The following is a 21754-nucleotide window of genomic DNA, read 5'->3' on the forward strand; positions in this document are numbered from 1 at the left end:
AAGTGTTGATCTATGAAAGCTTGCCCAGGTTATTGATTGTACGAAGCAGAGAAAGGGGTGAGTGGGTAAATAATGACTGGTGGAGGGTGAAGGAAAACAATTATCCCGCGTTGGTGGAAAGCCCATAAAGTGCAAAATGATAAACACTGTGAAATATGATGGCGCTGAAGTGATATGTAAAGCCAAAGGCGGCGGGGGAGGGGGGCAAGTGTGCAGAGATATGGACTCGCTGTGTGGATGTTCCCGCCTAACTGATGTGTGTTTTTTGTCTACAGACCACAGATGACATTGTTTCATCAGCCGAGTGCTCCAGCGACGACGAGGACCTGGAAGAGTGTGATTCCGGACATACAGGTGGGATGAGTGTGTCGAAGTTGTGCTTGCTCGAGTCTAGTCCCCCCCCCCCCTTTCCCCCCTTCCGAATGTTCTTTTATTTGCTTCCGAGGAGACTCTCCTCTCTTAGCATCATGTCCCATTGGAGCTTCAAGTGTAACTTAGAAATATGGAATAGAAATGGAACCGGCCTTTTCCCACAAGAATTTAGGAGGATATAGCTGGAAAGAGTGAAAGACTCATTATGGATTTTATTATGAATTAATATTAGTACACTAGTATGATGAGTTCATGTCTATTACTATTACTATTATTAGCTTTGCCATTATTTTTATTATTAATTATTTATTATTATTATTAATATTATTAGTATTAGTATTATTATTTTATTATCCTGTTACTATCATCAGTATCAACCAGCAGTATTAATATGTATTATCATATTATTGTTGCTTTTAATGACTATATTGTCATTTTTAATATATATATTATTAGTAGTACGTATATCACCTTTATTATTATTATTATTGCCGTTGTTAGCATTATTATTACTTCCACTGTTCTGATTATTATTACTATTGTCATTATTACTATTATCTGTGTGCTCAAGAGCAATTATGCAACGGTTCTATGGTCGTCATCACTTTTCTCATTACTATTAGCTTTGCGTTATTATTTTATTATGCTGTTACTATTATCATCAGCAGTATTAATATGTATTATCATATTATTGTTGCTTTTAATGACTATATTGTCATATTTAATACATATATTATTAGTAGTATATCACCTTTATTATTATTATTGCCGTTGTTAGCATTATTATTACTTCCACTGTTCTGATTATTATTACTATTGTCATTATTACTATTATTTGTGTGCTCTTGTACATATCAAGAGCAATTATGCAACGGTTCTATGGCCGTCATCACTTTTTCTCATTACTATTAGCTTTGCTGTTATTATTTTATTATGCTGTTACTATCATCATTAGCAGTATTAATATGTATTATTATATTATTGTTGCTTTTAATTACTATATTGTCATTTTTAATACAGATAATAGTAGTAGTATATCACCATTATTATTATTATTGCCGTTGTTAGCATTATTTATACTTCCACTGTTCTGAGTATTATTACTCTTGTCATTATTACTATTATTTGTGTGCTCTTGTACATATCAAGAGCAATTATGCAACAGTTCTATGGTCGTCATCACTCTTTCTCATTACTATTATTAGCTTTGCTGTTATTTTATTATTTGTTTACTATTATCATTAGCAGTATTATGTATTATCATATTATTGTTGCTTTTAATGACAAATACGAAGTAATTATTATTACTTCCACTGTTCTGATTATTATTACTATTGTCATTATTACTATTATTTGTGTGCTCTTATACATATCAAGAGCAATTATGCAACGGTTCTATGGTCGTCATCACTCTTTCTCATTACTATTATCCTTCCTTGGTGGTATCAGGTTTTATGTAGTTTTTAATTGCTGAGCAAGTATCAGCAGGATCAATAATATCATATTTTTGACGTTATTACTGTGAAATATTTCAGCCTTAAAATGTTCCTACTAAAAATGTCCTACTAAATTCTTGTGAGATGATTTTGCCGCTTTTGCGTGAGGCTCCCAACTTAGTTCTTTTAGTTGTAGTTGACATGCTTGGCACGTTCCCTGGAAGAAGTCACACTTTTAAAACCGCAAATAAACACAACTTTTCAAAAGAAAGAAAAAACCAGGACACGGTAAAAAAAAAGAAGTTACACTTAGCTATGGGGCCACTGCTTGCTGACATGATGATGCGTTGATACTAATTTTGCTCTCTCAGCATCGGGTGGAGAGGCAGCTTGACACAAAGTACAAAATTAGTATCAAGCCCCCCCCCATGTCGCCCGGCGCTGATGCTTCAAAATGTATCTGTCCTCTACCTTAGTTCCTCTTGCTGTGGGTGTGTCTCCTTTGACCCAGGATACATTTTGAGATTGTTTTGAGAACAAAGATGCTTTCAGCATAGACACCGTTGATATGTAGCAGACTAACTGCAACACGGCCTCCCTTACCTCCTCCTCTTCCTCCTTCTCTTGTTTGTAACTCGTTTCCTTTTGTTGGAGGCTTGCCTTACCTGAAACATTCTAATAGAGAACAGATATCCTCGAATTTCTGTGCGCATTGTCTCTCTTCCCTCCTCCCTACACACACACACACACACATTTATGCACATACATAAACATGCATATAAAGAATAAATGTGTCTTTTGTGATTCAATCACAAATTTTTGATTAGACTTGGGTTTGGGTGATTTGATACCACCTTTAAGTTTTTTGATGACTAACAAAATATCTCCAGTGTCATACATACGTATAGTGTAGAATAATGTATTTGGATATCATTATTATTCCAAGAGTGACAAGACAAACAAGATTTCATTCATTCAAACCCTCCCAGTGCCGAATTGGGACAAATTAACTGTCCCTCCTAGTCACAGACTGTACCCAGACCCCCCCACCCCCCCCTTATGTTTAGTGTCAAGTATAAGTCACAATTTTTCGCTGACATGTGAGTCTATACTATGCCTAAAATGTCTTATTTAATGTTATTATATTATATATATATATATATATATATATATATATATATATATATATATATATATATATTATATTGGGTAATATAAGTGGTAACTATAACTAGGGTTGTTATTTTATGTCTAGAGGGCTCTAATCATGTAAAAAAAACATATTTAAAAGGCCATAAAGAGATTTTTCTATGCTGTATGAAAATATTCAGTGTAGAAATAAGGAGTAAATAAGAATCCTAATTCCGAGAAACTGACAGTTGTGACAATAAACTTGGGGGTGTTATTGTATGATTAGACGACGCAATGGAATAACGTTGATAGATATTTTTGGTTAAAAAAAAAACAGCAAAACCTATTAGAAAGCTTAGAAGGCCGTATATAGCCTGTAGGCTGTAGTTTACCAATGTCTGTTATGGAGAAGTACTGTATTTTAAGTAGCATTTTTTTTTTTTTACATAGGTTGGCTGTTCCTGCGACTTGTACCCCAGAGCGATTTATAAATGAAAATATATAATTTCTGAGAACGACAGAACAAAATGTAATGTCTGTTTTGGTCAAGTAATTTGTAAAATAAATTACCCACAAAAAATGCGACTTGCACTCCAGTGCAACTTATGTATATTTTTTTCTAATTATGCATTTTTGGCCTTGTGCGACTTATACTCCGGAGCGACTTCTAGTCCAGAAAATACGGTAATGTCGGTGAGCTAGGGTTGGCCTTGCCATGTTTACATGCTATTTGAACACCACTACTACGTTTCTCTCCAATTCCAAGTGTCACTCCTTCACTCATTTTTTGGGATTAGAACAACTAATCAGATATTTATTATTCGTTAACGCTATTAAAAAGGCCCGAGTAATATTTTTCTTCCCATGTACTTTGGACCACATTGGAGAGTGGTTGATTTTAAACCTCAAACCCAAGTTTTGTCAAAAGTGTCCAAATAGTGTAAGAGGTCTCTACTGGTACCCCTCCCCTCATATAGTGGCAACATACAGTACGTACTCCAACACACTCATATGTACTGTATATACATCTCACCATGTTGACACAGAAATTCATATCCTCATTCCTTGACTCACGTCCAGTCGTTTGAACAGTTGCATGATGACTTGATGTTTGATTTCTTTTCTGTTGCTTTGGTCTTTTTTTTTTTTTTTCCTGTGATGCGCCTGTGAACATCTTCTGTGTCGATTGAGGCCCACTTGCCAGGTCGCTTAAGATTTTTGTTTTGGTTTTATTTTGGGGTCTGGATGGTTTGAGTAAGGGACGCGACTGGGGCAGTTTTGTTTGGTTTTGTAGTGTTTTTTTTTTTTTTTTGGTGTCCTCCTCATCATCCGTCGTCCATCCTCCAAGCAAGGATAGAGCTGCTACTCCTCCCGTTTTTGCCTCATCTTGTGCCGCATGAACTTTTGGTGGTTGGAAAATTCAAAGTTGTCCTCCTCATTAAGTTTGTGTTGATTTATTATTTTGTGCCATATGGCTTCTAAACAAACATGCCCCCCCCACCCCCTCTCCATTTTTTCTTTTTTAAACTGAGAAAAAGGCAACAAAATCTTTTATTGCCATCATCATTTATTTATTTTGGCCTTGTGCAGGCGACTCCATTCTGTCTCAAGAAAGTTGTGTGTGAAAGAATGACCCCCCCCCCCCCCTTACCCCGTCCCTTTCCTCGCCCAAGTGTTAACCCCCCCTGACTTCCATCCCAAGTCACCCATCCTCTTTGGTTCCGCCTCTGTTTGAATGCAGATGGCATAAAAAGACTTTTATTGCCACAAAGTATATCTGTTTTTCTATTCTATCTGTTGCTCCAAGTAGAAGGCATTTGTGGCATGTACCCCGTACTGGACTGTACTGTAGCTCTAGAACTAACAGACCCCCCCTCGTTCCTCTCCCCTCCTCTACATGCTACCAGCTTCTGCATGAATATGATTGGCCTCCATTTTCTGTGCTGCTTCTTCTCCCTCACCCATAAATGTGTGCTGACTCCCAACCCCGCCCCCCCTCAGCTGGCTTGTGCAACATGTCGGCATGTATTTTCAGGGGGACACAGCAGGGGGGCCTGCAGCGCCACCATAGCTCCTCCCCCTTGAGATGTCTTGTTGATGCTTGAACTTGTTGTCACAGTTCCGTCTGCGTCTCCTGTCTCCTGTGTGCGGGTGTATCATAGTTGTGTTGTCTGTGTGATATAAAAATGTTCAACCCTCTTTGCCCTTTTATCCCATGCGGGTTCCACAGGAGAGCAAATAAGGAGTCATGACCATCCTCTGATGACAGTCTCGGAACAATCTTGTCATTTTTGCTATTATTTGATTGAGCGTTAACTCAGGATGCGAGGACAATCAATGGAGGTTTTTTTTTTTTATAAACAATAGCAATAGCAGTACGACTAGGTCTAATATAAAAAGTCAGCATGGGATGTGGAAACAGGAAGTGACAAGAAAAAGTGCTAACAGAGATACCAGCGGGGAGCATCGTTTAAGTTAAGAGTCCAAGCAGAAACAACCGTCCAACGAAACAGAAACCGGCTAAAATCCAAGCTTATCCTACACAGAAGAGTAATTACCGGTAGCCAACAGGTACGATCCAAGCTACCTCCAACAGGAGTAACAGCGGCAAAACGAAAATAATGACAAACCAGAAAAAAAAAACAACTATAAGCTGACCTGTCATGCCCAGCGGGGCATTTTTCAGACAAAATGATCTACCACCAAAACATATAGCATGTATATAACACATTTGGTTGACACACTTTTGGCGCATTTGAAACAAAGTTAAGTATCGGCCATTTTGAACAATTTTGACTGATCTTTCAAGGCACGCAGATTATTGTGATCGATGGCTATATAAACACGGAGGCTACCATAAGAAAGACGAGACTCTAATCTTGTTTTAATCTTTTTTTTCCCCGTTCAGCCGTAGAGCATAGGTAAGTTTCAGGGAAATATCAGTTCCCAACAAAAAAGACAAAAACAGTTTTTGTGAAAAGATACATTTACATAACTGACTTTTTTGAGCATAGGTAAGTTTCAGGGAAATATCAGTTCCCAACAAAAAAAGAGAGACTGTTTTTGTGAAAAGATACATTTACATAACGCACTTTTTCGAGCATAGGTAAGTTTCAGGGAAATATCAGTTCCCAACAAAAACATAGAAAAACTGTTTTTGTGAAAAGATACATTTACATAACGCATTTTTTCGAGCTTAGGTAAGTTTCAGGGAAATATCAGTTTCCAACAAAAAAGAGAAAAACTATTTTTGAAAAAAAACAAACTATAAGCTGACCTGTCATGCGGAGCGGGACATTTTTCAGACAAAATGATCTACCACCAAAACACCAAAACATATAACATGTATATAACACCAGTAAACTACTATATTAAATACTATTATGGGTATTTCCCATTGACAGTTTTAAAGTTCAGTGCATATCAGTCAATAATAAAAATAACCATCACAGATCATCAACTTAAAGAGTTTAAGTATAGACCAATGCGTACAGTACAGGCACAGACAGCATCAAAAATGCACAAATATAAGTGTGCATCATGTTTCCCATAGGAAATCCAATTAATCCATTCCAAACACCCAAAAATATTCACAGAAATATATATAGAGAATAATTATGTTTTTACATAATTTAATTTGGCCGTATAGCCTTATTTAGCAGTCACACTCGAAAAAAAATGGCCGGAGTAATATGAGTTTGTTTGGGAATGATACACAGCAGGGCAAACAGACTCGTTTGTTACGTGCAATATTGTATGCAAACCCTTGGGCGTATGAAAACCAATGACGATATTTTCACCTTTTGCTCAGTAATTATTCATTCTCTCTCTAATTCTACTCTCAAAATATTGGAAGACAATTGGGTGTTGTGTGCTACTGCAAACACAGCAGACACGGAACAAATTTGTCTAATGGTTCCATCTTTAAAAAAGTTATCTACCTACCAATCACTATGTTCTGCATTATTGTTAACAAATAGACTTACCAATGACAGCACTCACCAATCATAACGTTTGACGCAATGCAAAGTTTTCATAAAGATTGAGTGAGATGCCAATCACGGATCAGTTGCATTCAAGTAAACCATTTTGAGAGATAATGACTTATTTCCTCTACGGGATCACAAACTAAACTTAAACAACTAGAATAAGTGACCAGTGAGATCCTTTTGATGGGCATACGTTGCACCCGAGCACGTCCTTTTGAAACATGTCGGGTGATCATCTTGCTCCGTGAGCTTGGTGAATGAATCTGCTGCAACAGGTATTTGGACACAATGCAGACAACCACAATAGGATTTCAACCCCTTCCTAAATGACTGACTCTTTCACAATTTCCAGTGTTGAAATCACATTGACTCGGCCTAGCCTTGGGTCGGTACTCGCGCTCCAGCTTCCACGGTGTGTATGCGTGGTAAAATCCCTTCCACACAGTCAGGATTCATCTCCATTTGGAAGCCTCAGCAAATGCTGGATAGACCAGGGGAGAAGTGCTACTCAACACATTTCTAAACTGCTGAGCTTGTCACTCAATCAAGCATGCAGAAGACGACTAACTTAATACCTCTTCAGAACCCTGAAGGTATATGAAGTGATTATTTCCTTTCAAGGGTGATGAGCAAATGCATGTAACATTCCGGCTGGAATGCTCTCACTTCAATTCTGCTACTCTTTAGGATTACTTTTTTCCCGACTGATAACAGCTAGTGCTTAGATGGTACCCAGGCATGCCTTTTTGTCTTCTTTTCAAGAGTAAAATGCACAATGACTTGCACCGAGGCAAAGGTTTCTCCGGCTTGACACGTGCAGAACACAAACAAAATTTGGGTAGGCAAGCAAACGACAGTGTTTGCCAGCACCATGAAAAATGCTTGTGCAAGAGCTTACTCGGGATTAAAGTGTTTACCAAAACATCAAGGGTCCTCTGCACTTATTTGAAGCCCTTTTGACTGCAGCAGCAAATGTTTTGTTGATATAACACAAAGCACACAACAGAGGGCTAACACAGCCAAGACAACAAGGGCAAACTCAGCCATCTATGAAACTGCCGTTCCACTACACAGTAGCTCGATTCTACTTATCTTGCTTTGGTTGACACACTTATGGCGCATTTGAAACATAGATAACATTAACTCATCAAAATTCAACCCCTTAAGTACCAGCCATTTTGGACAATTTTGACTGATCTTTCAAGGCACGCAGATTATTGTGATCGATGGCTATATAAACATGGAAGCTACCATAAGAAAGACTAGACTCTAATTTTGTAATCTTTTTTTCCCGTTCAACTGTAGAGCATAGGTAAGTTTCAGGGAAATATCGGTTCCCAACAAAAAAAAAGAGAAAAACAGTTTTGTGAAAAGATACATTTACATAACGCACTTTTTCGAGCATAGGTACGTTTCAGGGAAATATCAGTTCCCGACAAAAAAAAAGAAAAACAGTTGTTGTGAAAAGATACATTTACATAATGCACTTTTTCGAGCATAGGTACATTTCAGGGAAATATCAGTTCCCAACAAAAAAAGAAAAATAGTTTTTGTGAAAAGATAGATTTACATAACTCACTTTTTCGAGCATAGGTAAGTTTCAGGGAAATATCAGTTCCCAACAAAAAAAAGAGAAAAACTGTTTTTGTGAAAAAATACATTTACATAACGCACTTTTTCGAGCATAGTTACGTTTCAGGGAAATATCAGTTCCCAACAAAAAAAAGAGAATAATAGAAAATATGCCGACTTTGGTGCATGGCAGTGTTAGGGATAGCCAAGCTAACATATTCCGAGAGCCTATTTTGCATACGTCAACATTTGCATTTAACTATGGCGAATCTTCTGTAAAATTACAAAATTTTGGGTGGGTTGACAGGTTGTTTAATTGAAAACTATTTCCATCTTGCAGAGGATGAAGTCAAAACTCAATACCAGTCTCTCCATTTAGTGCCCCCTTGTGGAACTCACACCAGTACTTGTTCATCTGTCCGACCAAGGCTGTTGGCTGCTCGTTAATTAATAGTAATACAGCATTGCTGGATTAATTAATTTAATGCTTCCTTTGCCTGAGAGAACATCTTGCAGCCCTTGGTGACGGTGACCTTGTCGTGACCCCCTCCCCTTCCACCCTTACATAACCCCAGCTTGTTGTAGCGTTATTATGTTATCTTACTCTCCCTAAATGCAACTTACTTAAGCATGCATTAACCCAATCAAATGTAGACAAGTATAGAAATACTATATCTAGATAGACCCTCTCCTGTCTGACGTACATCCAGATTGCACGCCCTGCCCCGTGTTTTGAGAATACTAACAAGAGAAATGTATCTCACTAACTAATAATAAAGTGTTTATTATTAGTTAAAGGAAGTACCTTTGAACCGTGTCCTAGTGTGTGCTTTCTGGTTGTTCATCTTTGGTATAGTGTGACAAATTTAATGCCTTTCTTGCTTGCAAGTTTTGTCCTTGAACCACATGTATGTTCTTCAACATACATGTGCACCTCTATGTTTCTTTCTTGAAAATGTGACAATTATCTTCTAATTTGCTAAGATTTCCAATGTTTTGATGATTTGTTTGTCACCGGATTAGACTGAAGCCTTCCTCGTTTCTCTGCGAATCCATTTTATCCGAGACAACAACAAAAAAAAACAACGAAAAATGGACGCGCCGAGAAAAGAGCGAGCCCAAAGTTACGAGCCGCTATCTTGTGCAAAGTGTTTCAATGCTTATCTTTCCTGTCACTCCATGCCTATCTGGGATTTGAAAAAAAAATTGGGATAAAATGGCTTTGGTGCATGGCAAAGAAGTTGCAACTTAGGGTTTGTAAAACTGTCAGTGCTGTTCTCTTCTGTCGATGGGCATGAATATGCTCATTGTTTGTATATCCCCATCCCTTCCTTACAGCCAAAAGCTCTAATGCCGCCCGACCGCTTCGTGCCGCCTTTACATGGACATGGCAACTGATGTACACGTTCACCCCCATCTATGTCATCCCCTTCCTCGTATGTTCATAGGCCCCGCCCTTGTCTCGCACCCCCCCCACCACCACCGCTTCCCGACCTTTTATGTAGACATTCAAAGATATGTACAGTCATTCTTTTGTTCATCGCTAATGAACAAGGTAGTTTAAAAGAGCCTGTACATATTTATGGAGAAGTTCAACAGTTTTTATACTTAATGAGAATTTAAAAAAAAAATGATATAAATATATATATATATATATAGCCGGAACAGAATGGTGAAGATTATTTTTCATGTCATAAAGTGTGGATGATTGTGTTGTTTCCTCCCTGTACCATCCTGTCCAAAAAGATACATATATACAAAAATTAACTGTTTCAAGTAACTAACCTGTCCAAAGGCATTCTTACACAACTTTCTTTTGTAAACTTTTTTTTTTCTTCCTGCCAAAATCATGCGGGCAATTTGTTGATGTAAGTTGACAAAACTGACGGTATGCTTTCTTCTTTAAGAGCTGTCCTTTGTAGGCTTTTATGGTTTTGTTTTGTTTTTTTTTATGTCTTTGTTTTCTCTCTCCGACCTTCTAACTCTGACTGATCCCTTTCTGGGTAGCTCTATCTGTGACTTTACTTTGTGAATGTTTCAACAATGTCTGCTCTAACTCTCAACTTCTTGCAATGTCTTCATTCTTTGGTTCTGTTTCGTTTTTTGTTTTTTTCATTTTTTTGTTTCCTTTATTTATTATGATTTGTTTTAATTTGCTGTTCCATAAGGTTTGCATCTCTATCTAGTGCCCTGTTTGTGAGGCTTTGCAATGTACGAACAAACCACTTTGACAAGAGGATGAGCAGATTCAATGAACATCTGAATGTTTTAGGATTTAACCGGTTTTACCAGTAGCGGAATGCAGTGGAACCTCAGGTCGAGCCTGATCAAACTCCGATGTGACTACTCAACCACCTCCTCGCCATATTTACAATGTTTGGGTAGATGTTAAAATACGATATTTATGATTTTTATTATTTATATAACATTGTGTATGCTTCCGGGCTGATGTGGTTAGCACGCAGGGCTCACAGCTAGGAAGACCCCAGTTCAATTCCACCCTCAGCCATCTTTTTGCATGTTCTCCCAGTGGGACTCCGGTTTCCTCCCACATTCCAAAAACATGCTAGGTTAATTGGCGACTCCAAATTGTCCATAGGTATGAATGTGAGTGTGAATGGTTGTTTGTCTATATGTGCCCTGTGATTGAAGGCGGCTGGGATAGGCTCCAGCACCCCCCCCCCTCTTGTGACGATAAGCGGTAGGAAATGAATGAATGACTGAATGAATGAACATTACCATATGCTTTCCTGATGCTATTTATCCGGGCTTGAGATCAGCACTGGACAGCTCCATTGGCTGAGTGTTGGCGAACTAATAAAGGCTGAATTATGATACAACTCAGTCACTGTGACTACTCCACGGCTTCCTGCTGTTGTTCAAAAACACAGTATTTGTAAACATGCTAATTTTTATCTTATTATTTTTTATTTTATTTTTTGAAGACAGCTGGGATAGGCTCCAGCACCCCCCATGACCATCGTGAGGATAAGGGGTAGAAAATGAATGAATGTGTACCCTTCCGCGTACTTTTCTCCACGACCATGATTCTTGCCTAGACAAGGGCAAGAACCAACTCCGAGTCAGGGATGAGATCCTGCCCCGAGTCCGAGTACCTTGTGAGCTTGTTCACCAAGGATGGAAGTCTAGACCTCAAGATTGGTGCGGCGCATTCAGTGATGCGGACTCTGCATCGATCCGTCTTGGTGAAGAGGGAACTGGGGCTCTCAGTCCGACCCCCATCGCATGGTATACCAAATACCCAAATAGTGACCTGAAGGACAAGATTGCGGGTCCAAGTGACCAAAATTAGTTTTTTTCTGTGGGGTGTCTGGGGTCTCCCTTAGTGATAAGGTGAGAAGCTGTCATCCAGTAGAAACTCCTTCACATTCCTCCACATTGAGAGGAACCAGATGAGGTCCAGCTTGGGCACCCGGTCCTGAACGCCTCCCTTGGGAAGTGTTCAAGGCATGTCCGAGGAAAACTCAGGCAACGTCTCTCTGGAGGAGCTGGACGACATAGCAAAGGAGAAGGAAGTCTGGGCTTCCCTGCTTAGGCTGCTGTCCCCCACGAAAAGTACAAAAGACACCACCGCTTTACATTTGAGGTTCCACTGTAGTTTTGAAATTTTTTATTTAAAAAAAAATGTAAACATAACAAACATAAGCCGATGTCGGCAATTTTTAAAGAAAACATTCAGGTGTTGCTGAACTGCCATATGACTTTATGCCACTGTGGTAACTGTAGGGGTCAAAAGGCACGAGGCCAGGGGAGTCCACAATTACACCGAAGATGAAAGATTTAGCTCAGTTTTTCAGCATAAAGTAGTACTAGTACCATAAGTACAAGGTATGTTTGCCGATGCATGACACAGTATTCAGATTGTGCTTTTCAAGAGGCTTGTTTCATTTATATGAAAACTAGATGCAAAACACAGGAACGATTTGGTACTTTTTGATGCTAGTAGACAAGTAGAGGAGATATTTGTGTGTTTGTGCAGAAGAAAGGTCGCCGTTTTATTTTAATCGTGTTCCAGTATTGACAGGTTTTTGAGATCATACTTGTCAACCTGTTTTCCGAAGTTCCACATTTTCTTACTTCCTGGTGCCATCACGTTTGGATAGGTTCTTATTGTTTTCATTTAATGAAAAATGTATTGCTAGAGCACAGATTCATCCTTTTGATGGCAGTAAAATAACACAGTTGTACCACATGTGGCATTTAAAGGTTCAATTAATTTGACTGCTCACCTATTTGATGAGTTCAAATGCTTACAGTAAATCGTAAATATACATAGAGTATAATAAACATTTAATAATAATAAGCATTTAAATCAATGAAACAAGCCTCTTAAAAGCCTGAACAAGTCATGCAAGTGGAAAAGTTATCACCCTCTTTAGACGGACGGCAGTTATTTATTTATGGCCCTTTACGCTCACTTGTCAATTTATTGGGAATGCTGACAGTTGAATATCCGCCATATCTGATGGCGGTACGCTTTTCATTCAATTCATCGGTGAGAAGATTCAGTGGATGCTGCTGTTTTGGTTAGCAAAAGTGCAACAAACACAGCAGTTCAATACAACATACGGTGGTACATCGGTTTTTGTTATGAATTCAAAACATACGTACAGAAATCGAAGCAATTTTTCCTATAGGAAATAATGTGAAGCCAATTAAATGTAGACAACCCAAAATCTTAACAAAAACTACAATTTCTAGAAAATGTTTTTATGATTATTATGACTATTACTATTATTATAGAAAAACAATATCAAAATATTAAAAAGTTAATATTCTAAATTAATAATAATAATTATCATGATTATGATGATTGTTATTGTTATACTACTAGTAATAATAATTATTATTATTATTGTACTACTACTACTACTACTACTGATACTGATACTGATACTACTAATAGTGATACTACTAATACTGATACTACTAATACTGATAATACTAATAATGATAATACTCATACTGATAATACTAATACTGATAATACTAATACTGATAATACTAATAATGATAATACTAATAATGATAATACTAATAATGACAATACTAATACTGATACTACTAATACTGATACTACTAATAATGATAATACTAATACTAATACTACTAATATTGATAATACTAATACTACTAATAATGATAATAATGATAATAATAACTATTATTATTATTATCATCATCATCATAATGGTTTTCTTGTATAGTAAAAATAGTAAAAAAAATAGTTTTACATGCAGAATAATTAAAATCTACCAGGACATCTTCGTACTTGAATTCAGTAGAATTTACCCGTTACGGGTCACCACGAGCCAGTTGGGAGGCAGTTTGAGCCACTGCACGCCACTAGGCACCTTATTGGCACCACAGCAAATTGCATTGGCGCGAACTGGCATCAACTGGCGCCGGCCATGTGGACTCTTAGCATAACCGAGACAGTATAAGACAAAATTTTGCTTAAAAAAAAATGCCGGTCATTTGAAACCCAAGGTTTGTTTTCATTTCTATTTGTGTTTCCTGAATCAACTGGCAAGTGAGTGTCAAGGTCAGCTAGCAAGCGTACGGAGTTTGTTGTGGCTCGCCCTTATTGCGTTCCTCCAAGCCTTTTGATGCAAAGTATACGTTACTAATGGCTGTCGTTTTCTTTCTCCGATGGGTCTTGTTTGGTTCTAACTTCTCTTCTTTTTGCACTGGTACCGTCTTTTCTGTTCCTCAATTTCTCTTCAGTTCATTTCCTTTTTAAGTTCTTTGCTCCTCCATCCTTTGCCGTTTGCTTCACTGCCGCTCGGGAGTCTGGCTGCCTTCTCACTGGTGTTTCTTTCTGTCTTTCACTTTCCAGGAGGGGAGCTAGTCATCCCCATTTTAGTGGAGGACCCCATAGACATCCCTTCTGTCTCCACCCGTTCTTCTTTCATCCCCCTCCCCCCCACCCTTCACCCCCTCCTCACCATTATCGAGACCACCAAAGAATCCTTGGCCATGGCCACTGAGGCGGGGGTACCTTGCTTGTCGGACCGAGGCGGCGATGATTGTGATGATGGTGGTGATGATGATGGTGATGATGATGATGGCATGGTGATTTCGGGGTTTGGCTCTGGGGAAGAGTTCGACTCTAGCCTGCCCCCGACTGACGATGAAGATTTTTACACCACCTTCTCCCTGGTAACAGATAAGATCTTGACCACCTCAACCTATGAAGGCGGCTACAAAGCCCTCGCACCCAAGTGGGAGGCCAAGGACTTGAGGCCTAGCAAAGCCTCCGAGGCAGGTAGGACTACACCCACCTTGCCTCTGCCCAACCCCGGGGGCACGCCAGCAGCCGCGGCCCCCTCGGACACGCCTCCTAAGCTGCCCGCTGGGAAAATGAACAACCGCGAGCTAAAACCCCCGCAGCCTGACATAGTCCTGCTGCCGCTTCCCACGTCCATCGATCTGGACGGCACCAAACCGCGGGGTCCTTACATCACTTCGCCCATGCTGCGCACGGTACCCGCCGCCTTACCCACCGTTCCCGGCGTGGTGCGGCGAGTACCGCCAGGGGCCTCGGAAGTGATCCGGGAGTCGAGCAGTACCACGGGCATGGTGGTGGGCATCGTTTCGGCCGCCGCCCTTTGCATCCTCATCCTCCTCTACGCCATGTACAAGTACAGGAACAGGGACGAGGGGTCCTACCAGGTGGATGAGACGCGCAACTACATCAGCAACTCGGCGCAAACTAACGGCGCCGTAGTGAAGGATAAAACGCCCGGCACGGGCCCCAAAGGCAGCGTCGCCAACAAGAGACCGAAAGACAAGGACAAGGAATATTATGTATAGAAATCATTTCCCAACATGAAGAATAAACATTTTGACAGTACCATATTGGCAACTGTGACTTAAAAAAGTGAACTCGAGACTTTCTGAGTCCGTGGAACATTTCCACATGAAAAAAAAAAAAAAAAAAAACACTTACTATTGTAAGCATTCTGGAGAGACTGTGACTCCACATGGACCTTTTCAAGGAGATGACTGAATCACATCCACGACCCCAAGTGACTATCCGAGGTATGTTTGTGGGTGGGTGTGTGTATGTGTGTGTGTGTGTGTGTGTGTGATTCATCGGAGTACTGATGACCCTGGACCTTGTCCGTTGTAACCCTGTAAAATACAATCACTGTCATTCGGGCCATTCAAAGCTTGCATGTGAGGTGTACGTGACGTGGTGCTGGCATCTGTGTAGGGGAGGAACCTCAAGGAACAACGCTTGTTGCTTTCAGGACATGTAGCTTTTTTCAGATGTGGTTGGAAGTTGTATACATTTTTTTTGGCTTTTGATTAGTTTATTCATTTATAGGGATGGGTACCGAACCTGGGTTGCATACTGGCACTGGTGCCGACATTGAGGGTAGTACATTGAAAAAGTAAAAGTAGCTATGGGTGCCTCATTCCAGTGCTAAATCATGGCGGACTTAGCCTCCTGCAAAAAGTCCTTGAAGGTGATATTGTGCAAATAGTCTTGTAAGTCCTGGCAAACGAACTCTGGGCTGGCGCCAGTTGGTGCCAGTTCGTGCCAGTTCGCACCAATCACATAATCTTTGGCGCAAACTGGCGCCGGACCAGTGGACTCCTAGCATCATCGACGCAACTTGGCTCGTGCCATTACATTCCAGTTGATTCCAATAGGCGCATTGTTTGCGACATTTGGTTCCACTTGGTGGACACTTTGCGCTGATTGCTTGATACAAGTGACGCGACGAAGATTTTAAACATTTTGAAGTTTTCTTGCCGCCAAACTAAATTTTTGCCGCCGTTACGGGCCACCACGAGCCAGTTGGGAGGCAGTTTGAGCCACTGCACGCCACTAGGCAAAGTGGCATCAACTGGCGCCAGCCCAGTGGACTCTTAGCATAACTGAGACAGTATAAGACAAAATTTTGTAAAAAAAAAAAAAGCGTGACATCCTTGTAAGTCCTGGCAAACGAACTCTTAAACATTTTGAAGTTTTCTTGCCGCCAAACTAAATTTTTGCCGCCGTTACGGGCGAAAGTGTGAATGGTTGTTTGTCTATATGTACCCTGTGATTGGCTGGCCACCAGTCCAGGGTGTACCCCGCCTCTCGCCCCAAAGACAGCTGGGATAGGCTCCAGCACCCCACCGCGACCCTCGTGAGGATAAGCGGTAGAAAATGAATGAATGAATGAATGAATAAATAATACCAAAATATCGTTGATTAATTGGTCAAATCAATTAATTGCCTCATGGATTAACTGGTGCTTATTGCCCTATTGCCAACCATCAGCAGTGCTCAGTTCCAACAATTTTCGATTTCGACGTAGCGCTCCTCAGAACAGCAACACAACACTTCCTCATTATCAACCAGAGCAAGGTGCATTCACTGACAGCGGGATTCTGCATGTTTTTTTTCTGTGTTGATGCTGGTCTTGCTGTGATAATTATGACAATTTGTTGTGTAGTTTTTTTTTTTTATATTAGTGAACTGTATTACTTTTATTTACTTTACTTTTAAGTATTTAATTGATTTTGGATATAACTTGTATTTTCAGAAATACCGCTTTGGCACCGGTTTCAGATCAAATGGAAACGATACCCATCCCTATTCATTTATTAAGCAATTATTTTTTTTGTTTTTTTTTTTTAACAAAAAAACACAGCACACAACACTGTGATCACCCGGTAGGAGGTAACATGGTTCGCTCCTTCTTGTCTGACCTTAAATTGGATGATTGTGATCGGAAGGATTTCTTCTAATTTATCAGAATTTAAATATGATAAAGCATTTCCTCTTTATTAGCAGAAATTATCTTAAAGATGTATATCGCTGATGGATTTGGGAGTTTTTTTATATTTTATTTGGATATATTTTTTGCAGGAATTGAAGGTTTTTGTTGTTTTTTTTCCCCTCGATTTGGGACTTTCTGGAGATAAACCACATGTTGGATTCCACACCGCAAACCAGAAAACTAGTTCAGTTTTTTGGGGTTTTTTTTCAGAATTTAAGATTTTTAAAAAAGTAAACTAAAGATGGATTATGATGATTTTATTATGATGTATTGCCAGCACCTTACTTGACTTTGGGTTTCATTCCTTCCTTGGTTTTTAATTGTGACATTGTTTCGTTAATTGGCTCAGCATTTTTTTTCTGTTACTGTTGTAGCCGAAATTACATGTATGATTTTTATGATTTTTTTTTTTATCCATTTATTACCATATCATGATTTATTGCTGACGTTATCTGTTCGGTCAATGTTCACTTTGCTTTTTTGTGTTGGTACTTGACTCGTCTTATGCTCCTTTTTGACTCCGAATCCTGAAATTAAAAAAAAAAAAATGTTGTTCCCAAACTTTTTCTGTTTGTGTGTGGTTTTGACTGCGCTCATTTGTGTGAGGAGATGGAGATGCACTGATACCCGTCTCTGCTATAGCGACAATTCACCAAAACACAATTTCTCATCGCCTCTCCAACACTTCAATGATTTCCTTTTTGACCGAATAGCAACTGCATTTCCATACAAATGAAATGCGTCGCTGAGTAGCTATCATTTACCTATGGATGATTATGTAAATATATACACTGTTCATCCATGCAAGAAGGGAAAAAGACAATGTTTACTGGAGCAACATTCTCAGTGCGTACCACCAGGTTATATACACTTTTTTTTTTAAATAATTTCTTTACATGGTCTGTATTTTAGTACAAATGGGTCTTCACGGACTCGGTCATTAACTTGCAAATAACCCATTGATACGGGATATCAGAGTAGCACGTGTGAGTCTATTCAGCTCACACTATGACTTCATATTAGCCGATTCATCCTGCTGCAGGCAATCGGAGCAAGGAGGTCAGCAAGGATTTCTTGCTCATTATCCTCTATGAATTTTTTATCATTTTATTAGAAGGCTCCAGAAATTTAAACTTTAATACCAAATATGTGGAGTCGACCTGATTTTTTTTTTTTTTTTTTTTTGGTAATGTCCCCCCAGGATATAACGGAAATACAGTAGCTCCTCGCTTTCCATGGGGGCATACATTCCAATACACTAGTGATTGATGAAAATAAGTATTTCGATTTTGGCTCAACAGCTGGGATAGACTCCAGCATAAAAAATAGATTGATAGATAGATGGATTGAATTTCTGTAGTGTTTTTACAGTATTTTTGGGGGGAAAAATCATTAAAACAAATACATTTTATCTTCTTAAGAATCTCTGGTGTAACTATGGTGCGTTCAACAACCAAGGACAAAGTGCAAAATCTGAACACTTGGTGAAAAAAACATCAAGGTGAGACATAAACATGTAAAAGTGCATTTTATCTGTATTATCAAAATGTATCAATTATTACTGACTTACTGAGGGTGTTATCTATGGAACAAATATCCTGTTTCCATAGAAAAAAATATACTTGTTTTTACTAAAAATCCACAAATTTGCATACATTGCATACATTCCAACAACACCAGTGAATTACGAAAATAAGTTATTCAATTTTGGCTCAACATTTACAATGTCAGTAATTGCCTTTCAGCTGGGATAGACTCCAGCATAAAAAAATAGATTGATGGATGGATGGATTGAATTTTTTTTGTGTTTTACAGTGTTTTTAAATGTCATTGAAAAAAAAATAATTAAAACAAATACATTTTATCTTGTTAAGAATTGGTGGAGAGCCAGATGCCGTCATCAACCATCTCTGGTGTAACTATGGTGCGTTCAACGAGGACAAAGTGCAAAATCGGAACACTTGATGAAAAAACCATCAAGGTGAGACATAAACATGTAAAAGTTGTATTATCACAAATGTATCAATTAGTACAGGACTTAGGGTGTTATCTGTGGAAAAAAACGTCCTGTTTCCATAGAAAAAATATACTTGTTTTTACCAAAAAATCCACAAATTTGCAGAAGAATATTTAACTAAATTGTAAATTGTATTCAAATATATTCAATGGGCAAACATTCAAAATAGATGGATGGATTGAATTTCTGTAGTGTTTTACAATATTTTTAAATGTAATTGGAAAAAAATCATTAAAACAAATACATTTTATCTTGTTAAGAATTGATGCTGTCATCAACCATCTCTGGTGTAACTATGGTGCGTTCAAAGACCAAGGACAAAATGCAAAATCTCAACACTTGATGAAAACAAAAATCAAGGTGAGACATAAGCATGTAAAAGTTGTCGGCTGTACATTTTTTCTGTATTATCACAAATGTATCAATTATTACTGACTTACGGTGTTATCTATGGAACAAAAATATACTTGTTTTTTACCAAAAAATCCACAAATTTACAGAAGAATATTTAACTAAATGGTAAATTGTGTTCAAATATATTCAATAGGCAAACATTCAAAATATCCCGATTACCATCTTGACCATGATGTTCTGAAGGACTATTTTCCTTTTGAATACAAATGATTATATTACATATTACAAAATATGTGAATCCAAGCAATTGCTTTATTTTTCCTTTTAAGCTAATTGGAAGATCACATCAATCCTGTCCATGTCGGCTGAATAATGTATCATTAAAATAATTGTCAGACAATTTTCCTCCACTAATGACTTTCCTGGACAGACGTATGCATCCGACTGCATTAATGCTGCCTGAAACCTTAATGAGGTTTTTTTTTTTTTTTTTTTTTGGACGTTCCTTTCTGCTTTTAATGGCTGCCACTTGACCAGCCTTGTAATTTTACTCCAGCTTCCGAATTGCTTCATTCCACTCCATCACCTTATAATGTTTTCACTCCGCATGCTTTGCTATAAAAATAAAGGTAATCATCACAGAGGCAATCGTTGGAATGGCAAGGCAATTAGCGAGACAACCTTTAACAACTATTAAGAAATGTTTTTGCCACAGTTTCTCCTCATTATTTCTGCTTGGCTCCTGGCGACTGCATTTCCTCGCTCCATGAGTCGATGTATGCAGCCTTTGGAGGTTTATCAGCTTGTGTATCATAGCCATAGATGGTTTGCTACGTCAAAGAGGCTGGATGAGATGCCAGGCGACAGGCCAACGTACCAGGAAAGGCGGATGCTGCGATATTCCGATCTACTCCTGTGTGCAAGGATTACCAGGGATATGTGTGTCTCTGTCCAAACTGTCAAACTCTGGGATGGTTGGATGCCCGCTGGGTTTTGCCAGAAGCTGATTCTTCCTTGGTGCCTTGTTCTCGGTCACATTGAGCTCCTAGGATGGACTGGCATGGATAGAGATAGTATGGAGGTGTGGGGAACTGTAGCCGAGAAATTCATGTACGAGGTTGCGGTCGGATCAGGAGATGGCAAGAACTAATCCGGACCGTTGATCCGCCCTGCAGCTTCCATAACTACAAATAAATGTCTGTTTGGGAAGGTGTGTCCTAACGCCGCATTTCAGAAAAATAATAATATAGAGTAATATATGGTGGTGGTAGTGTGATGATCTGGGTTGTTTTGCTGATTCACGACCTGACCAAAGGAAGCTTTCTAGATCTTCCAGATTCTGCACCTTTTTTCTGCAGTGTTTTCATTGACTTCCTGCTCCTGGCTGTTGAATAATATAGAGTAATATATGGTGGTGGTAGTGTGATGGTCTGGGTTGTTTTGCTGATTCACGACCTGACCAGAGGAAGCTTTCTAGATCTTCCAGATTCTGCACCTTCTTTCTGCAGTGTTTTGATGGACTTCCTGCTCTCGGCTGTTGAATAATATAGAGTAATATATGGTGGTGGTAGTGTGATGGTCTGGGTTGTTTTGCTGATTCACAACCTGACCAAAGGAAGCTTTCTAGATCTTCCAGATTCTGCACCTTCTTTCTGCAGTGTTTTGATGGACTTCCTGCTCTCGGCTGTTGAATAATATAGAGTAATATATGGTGGTGGTAGTGTGATGGTCTGGGTTGTTTTGCTGATTCACGACCTGACCAAAGGAAGCTTTCTAGATCTTCCAGATTCTGCACCTTCTTTCTGCAGTGTTTTGATGGACTTCCTGCTCTCGGCTGTTGAATAATATAGAGTAATATATGGTGGTGGTAGTGTGATGGTCTGGGTTGTTTTGCTGATTCACGACCTGACCATAGGAAGCTTTCTTGATCTTCCAGATTCTCCAGCTCCTTTCTGCAGTATTTTCATGGACTTCCTGCTCCCGGCCTCTAGATACGCCCACTCCGCTGTGATTGGTCACGCTCCAAAGCGCTCCCGAGGACTTTTGGATACGTAGGTCCGCGTTTACTGAGTGCAGGCGATC

The 21754-nt window shown here is 39.1% G+C and overlaps 1 protein-coding gene across 2 annotated transcripts in view; it reads left to right on the plus strand.

The window, feature by feature from the left end:
• Positions 1–21237, plus strand: part of LOC131129542 (neurexin-3b-like) — a 340697-nt gene extending 319460 nt beyond the window's left edge. Inside the window, exons 27-28 of one of the 2 annotated variants that reach the window (XM_058073250.1) lie at positions 276–354; positions 14361–19047. In XM_058073250.1, coding sequence (XP_057929233.1) covers positions 276–354; positions 14361–15337 — 1056 coding nt within the window. In that variant the 3' untranslated portion in view covers positions 15338–19047. Of the gene's footprint in view, positions 1–275; positions 355–14360 lie in introns of both variants that reach the window. The other variant, XM_058073334.1, reaches the window with a different exon arrangement.
• Positions 21238–21754: the final 517 nt, after the last annotated feature.

The sequence above is a fragment of the Doryrhamphus excisus genome, chromosome 1 (assembly GCF_030265055.1).
Source record: "Doryrhamphus excisus isolate RoL2022-K1 chromosome 1, RoL_Dexc_1.0, whole genome shotgun sequence".
In the NCBI taxonomy this organism is placed as follows: domain Eukaryota; kingdom Metazoa; phylum Chordata; class Actinopteri; order Syngnathiformes; family Syngnathidae; genus Doryrhamphus; species Doryrhamphus excisus.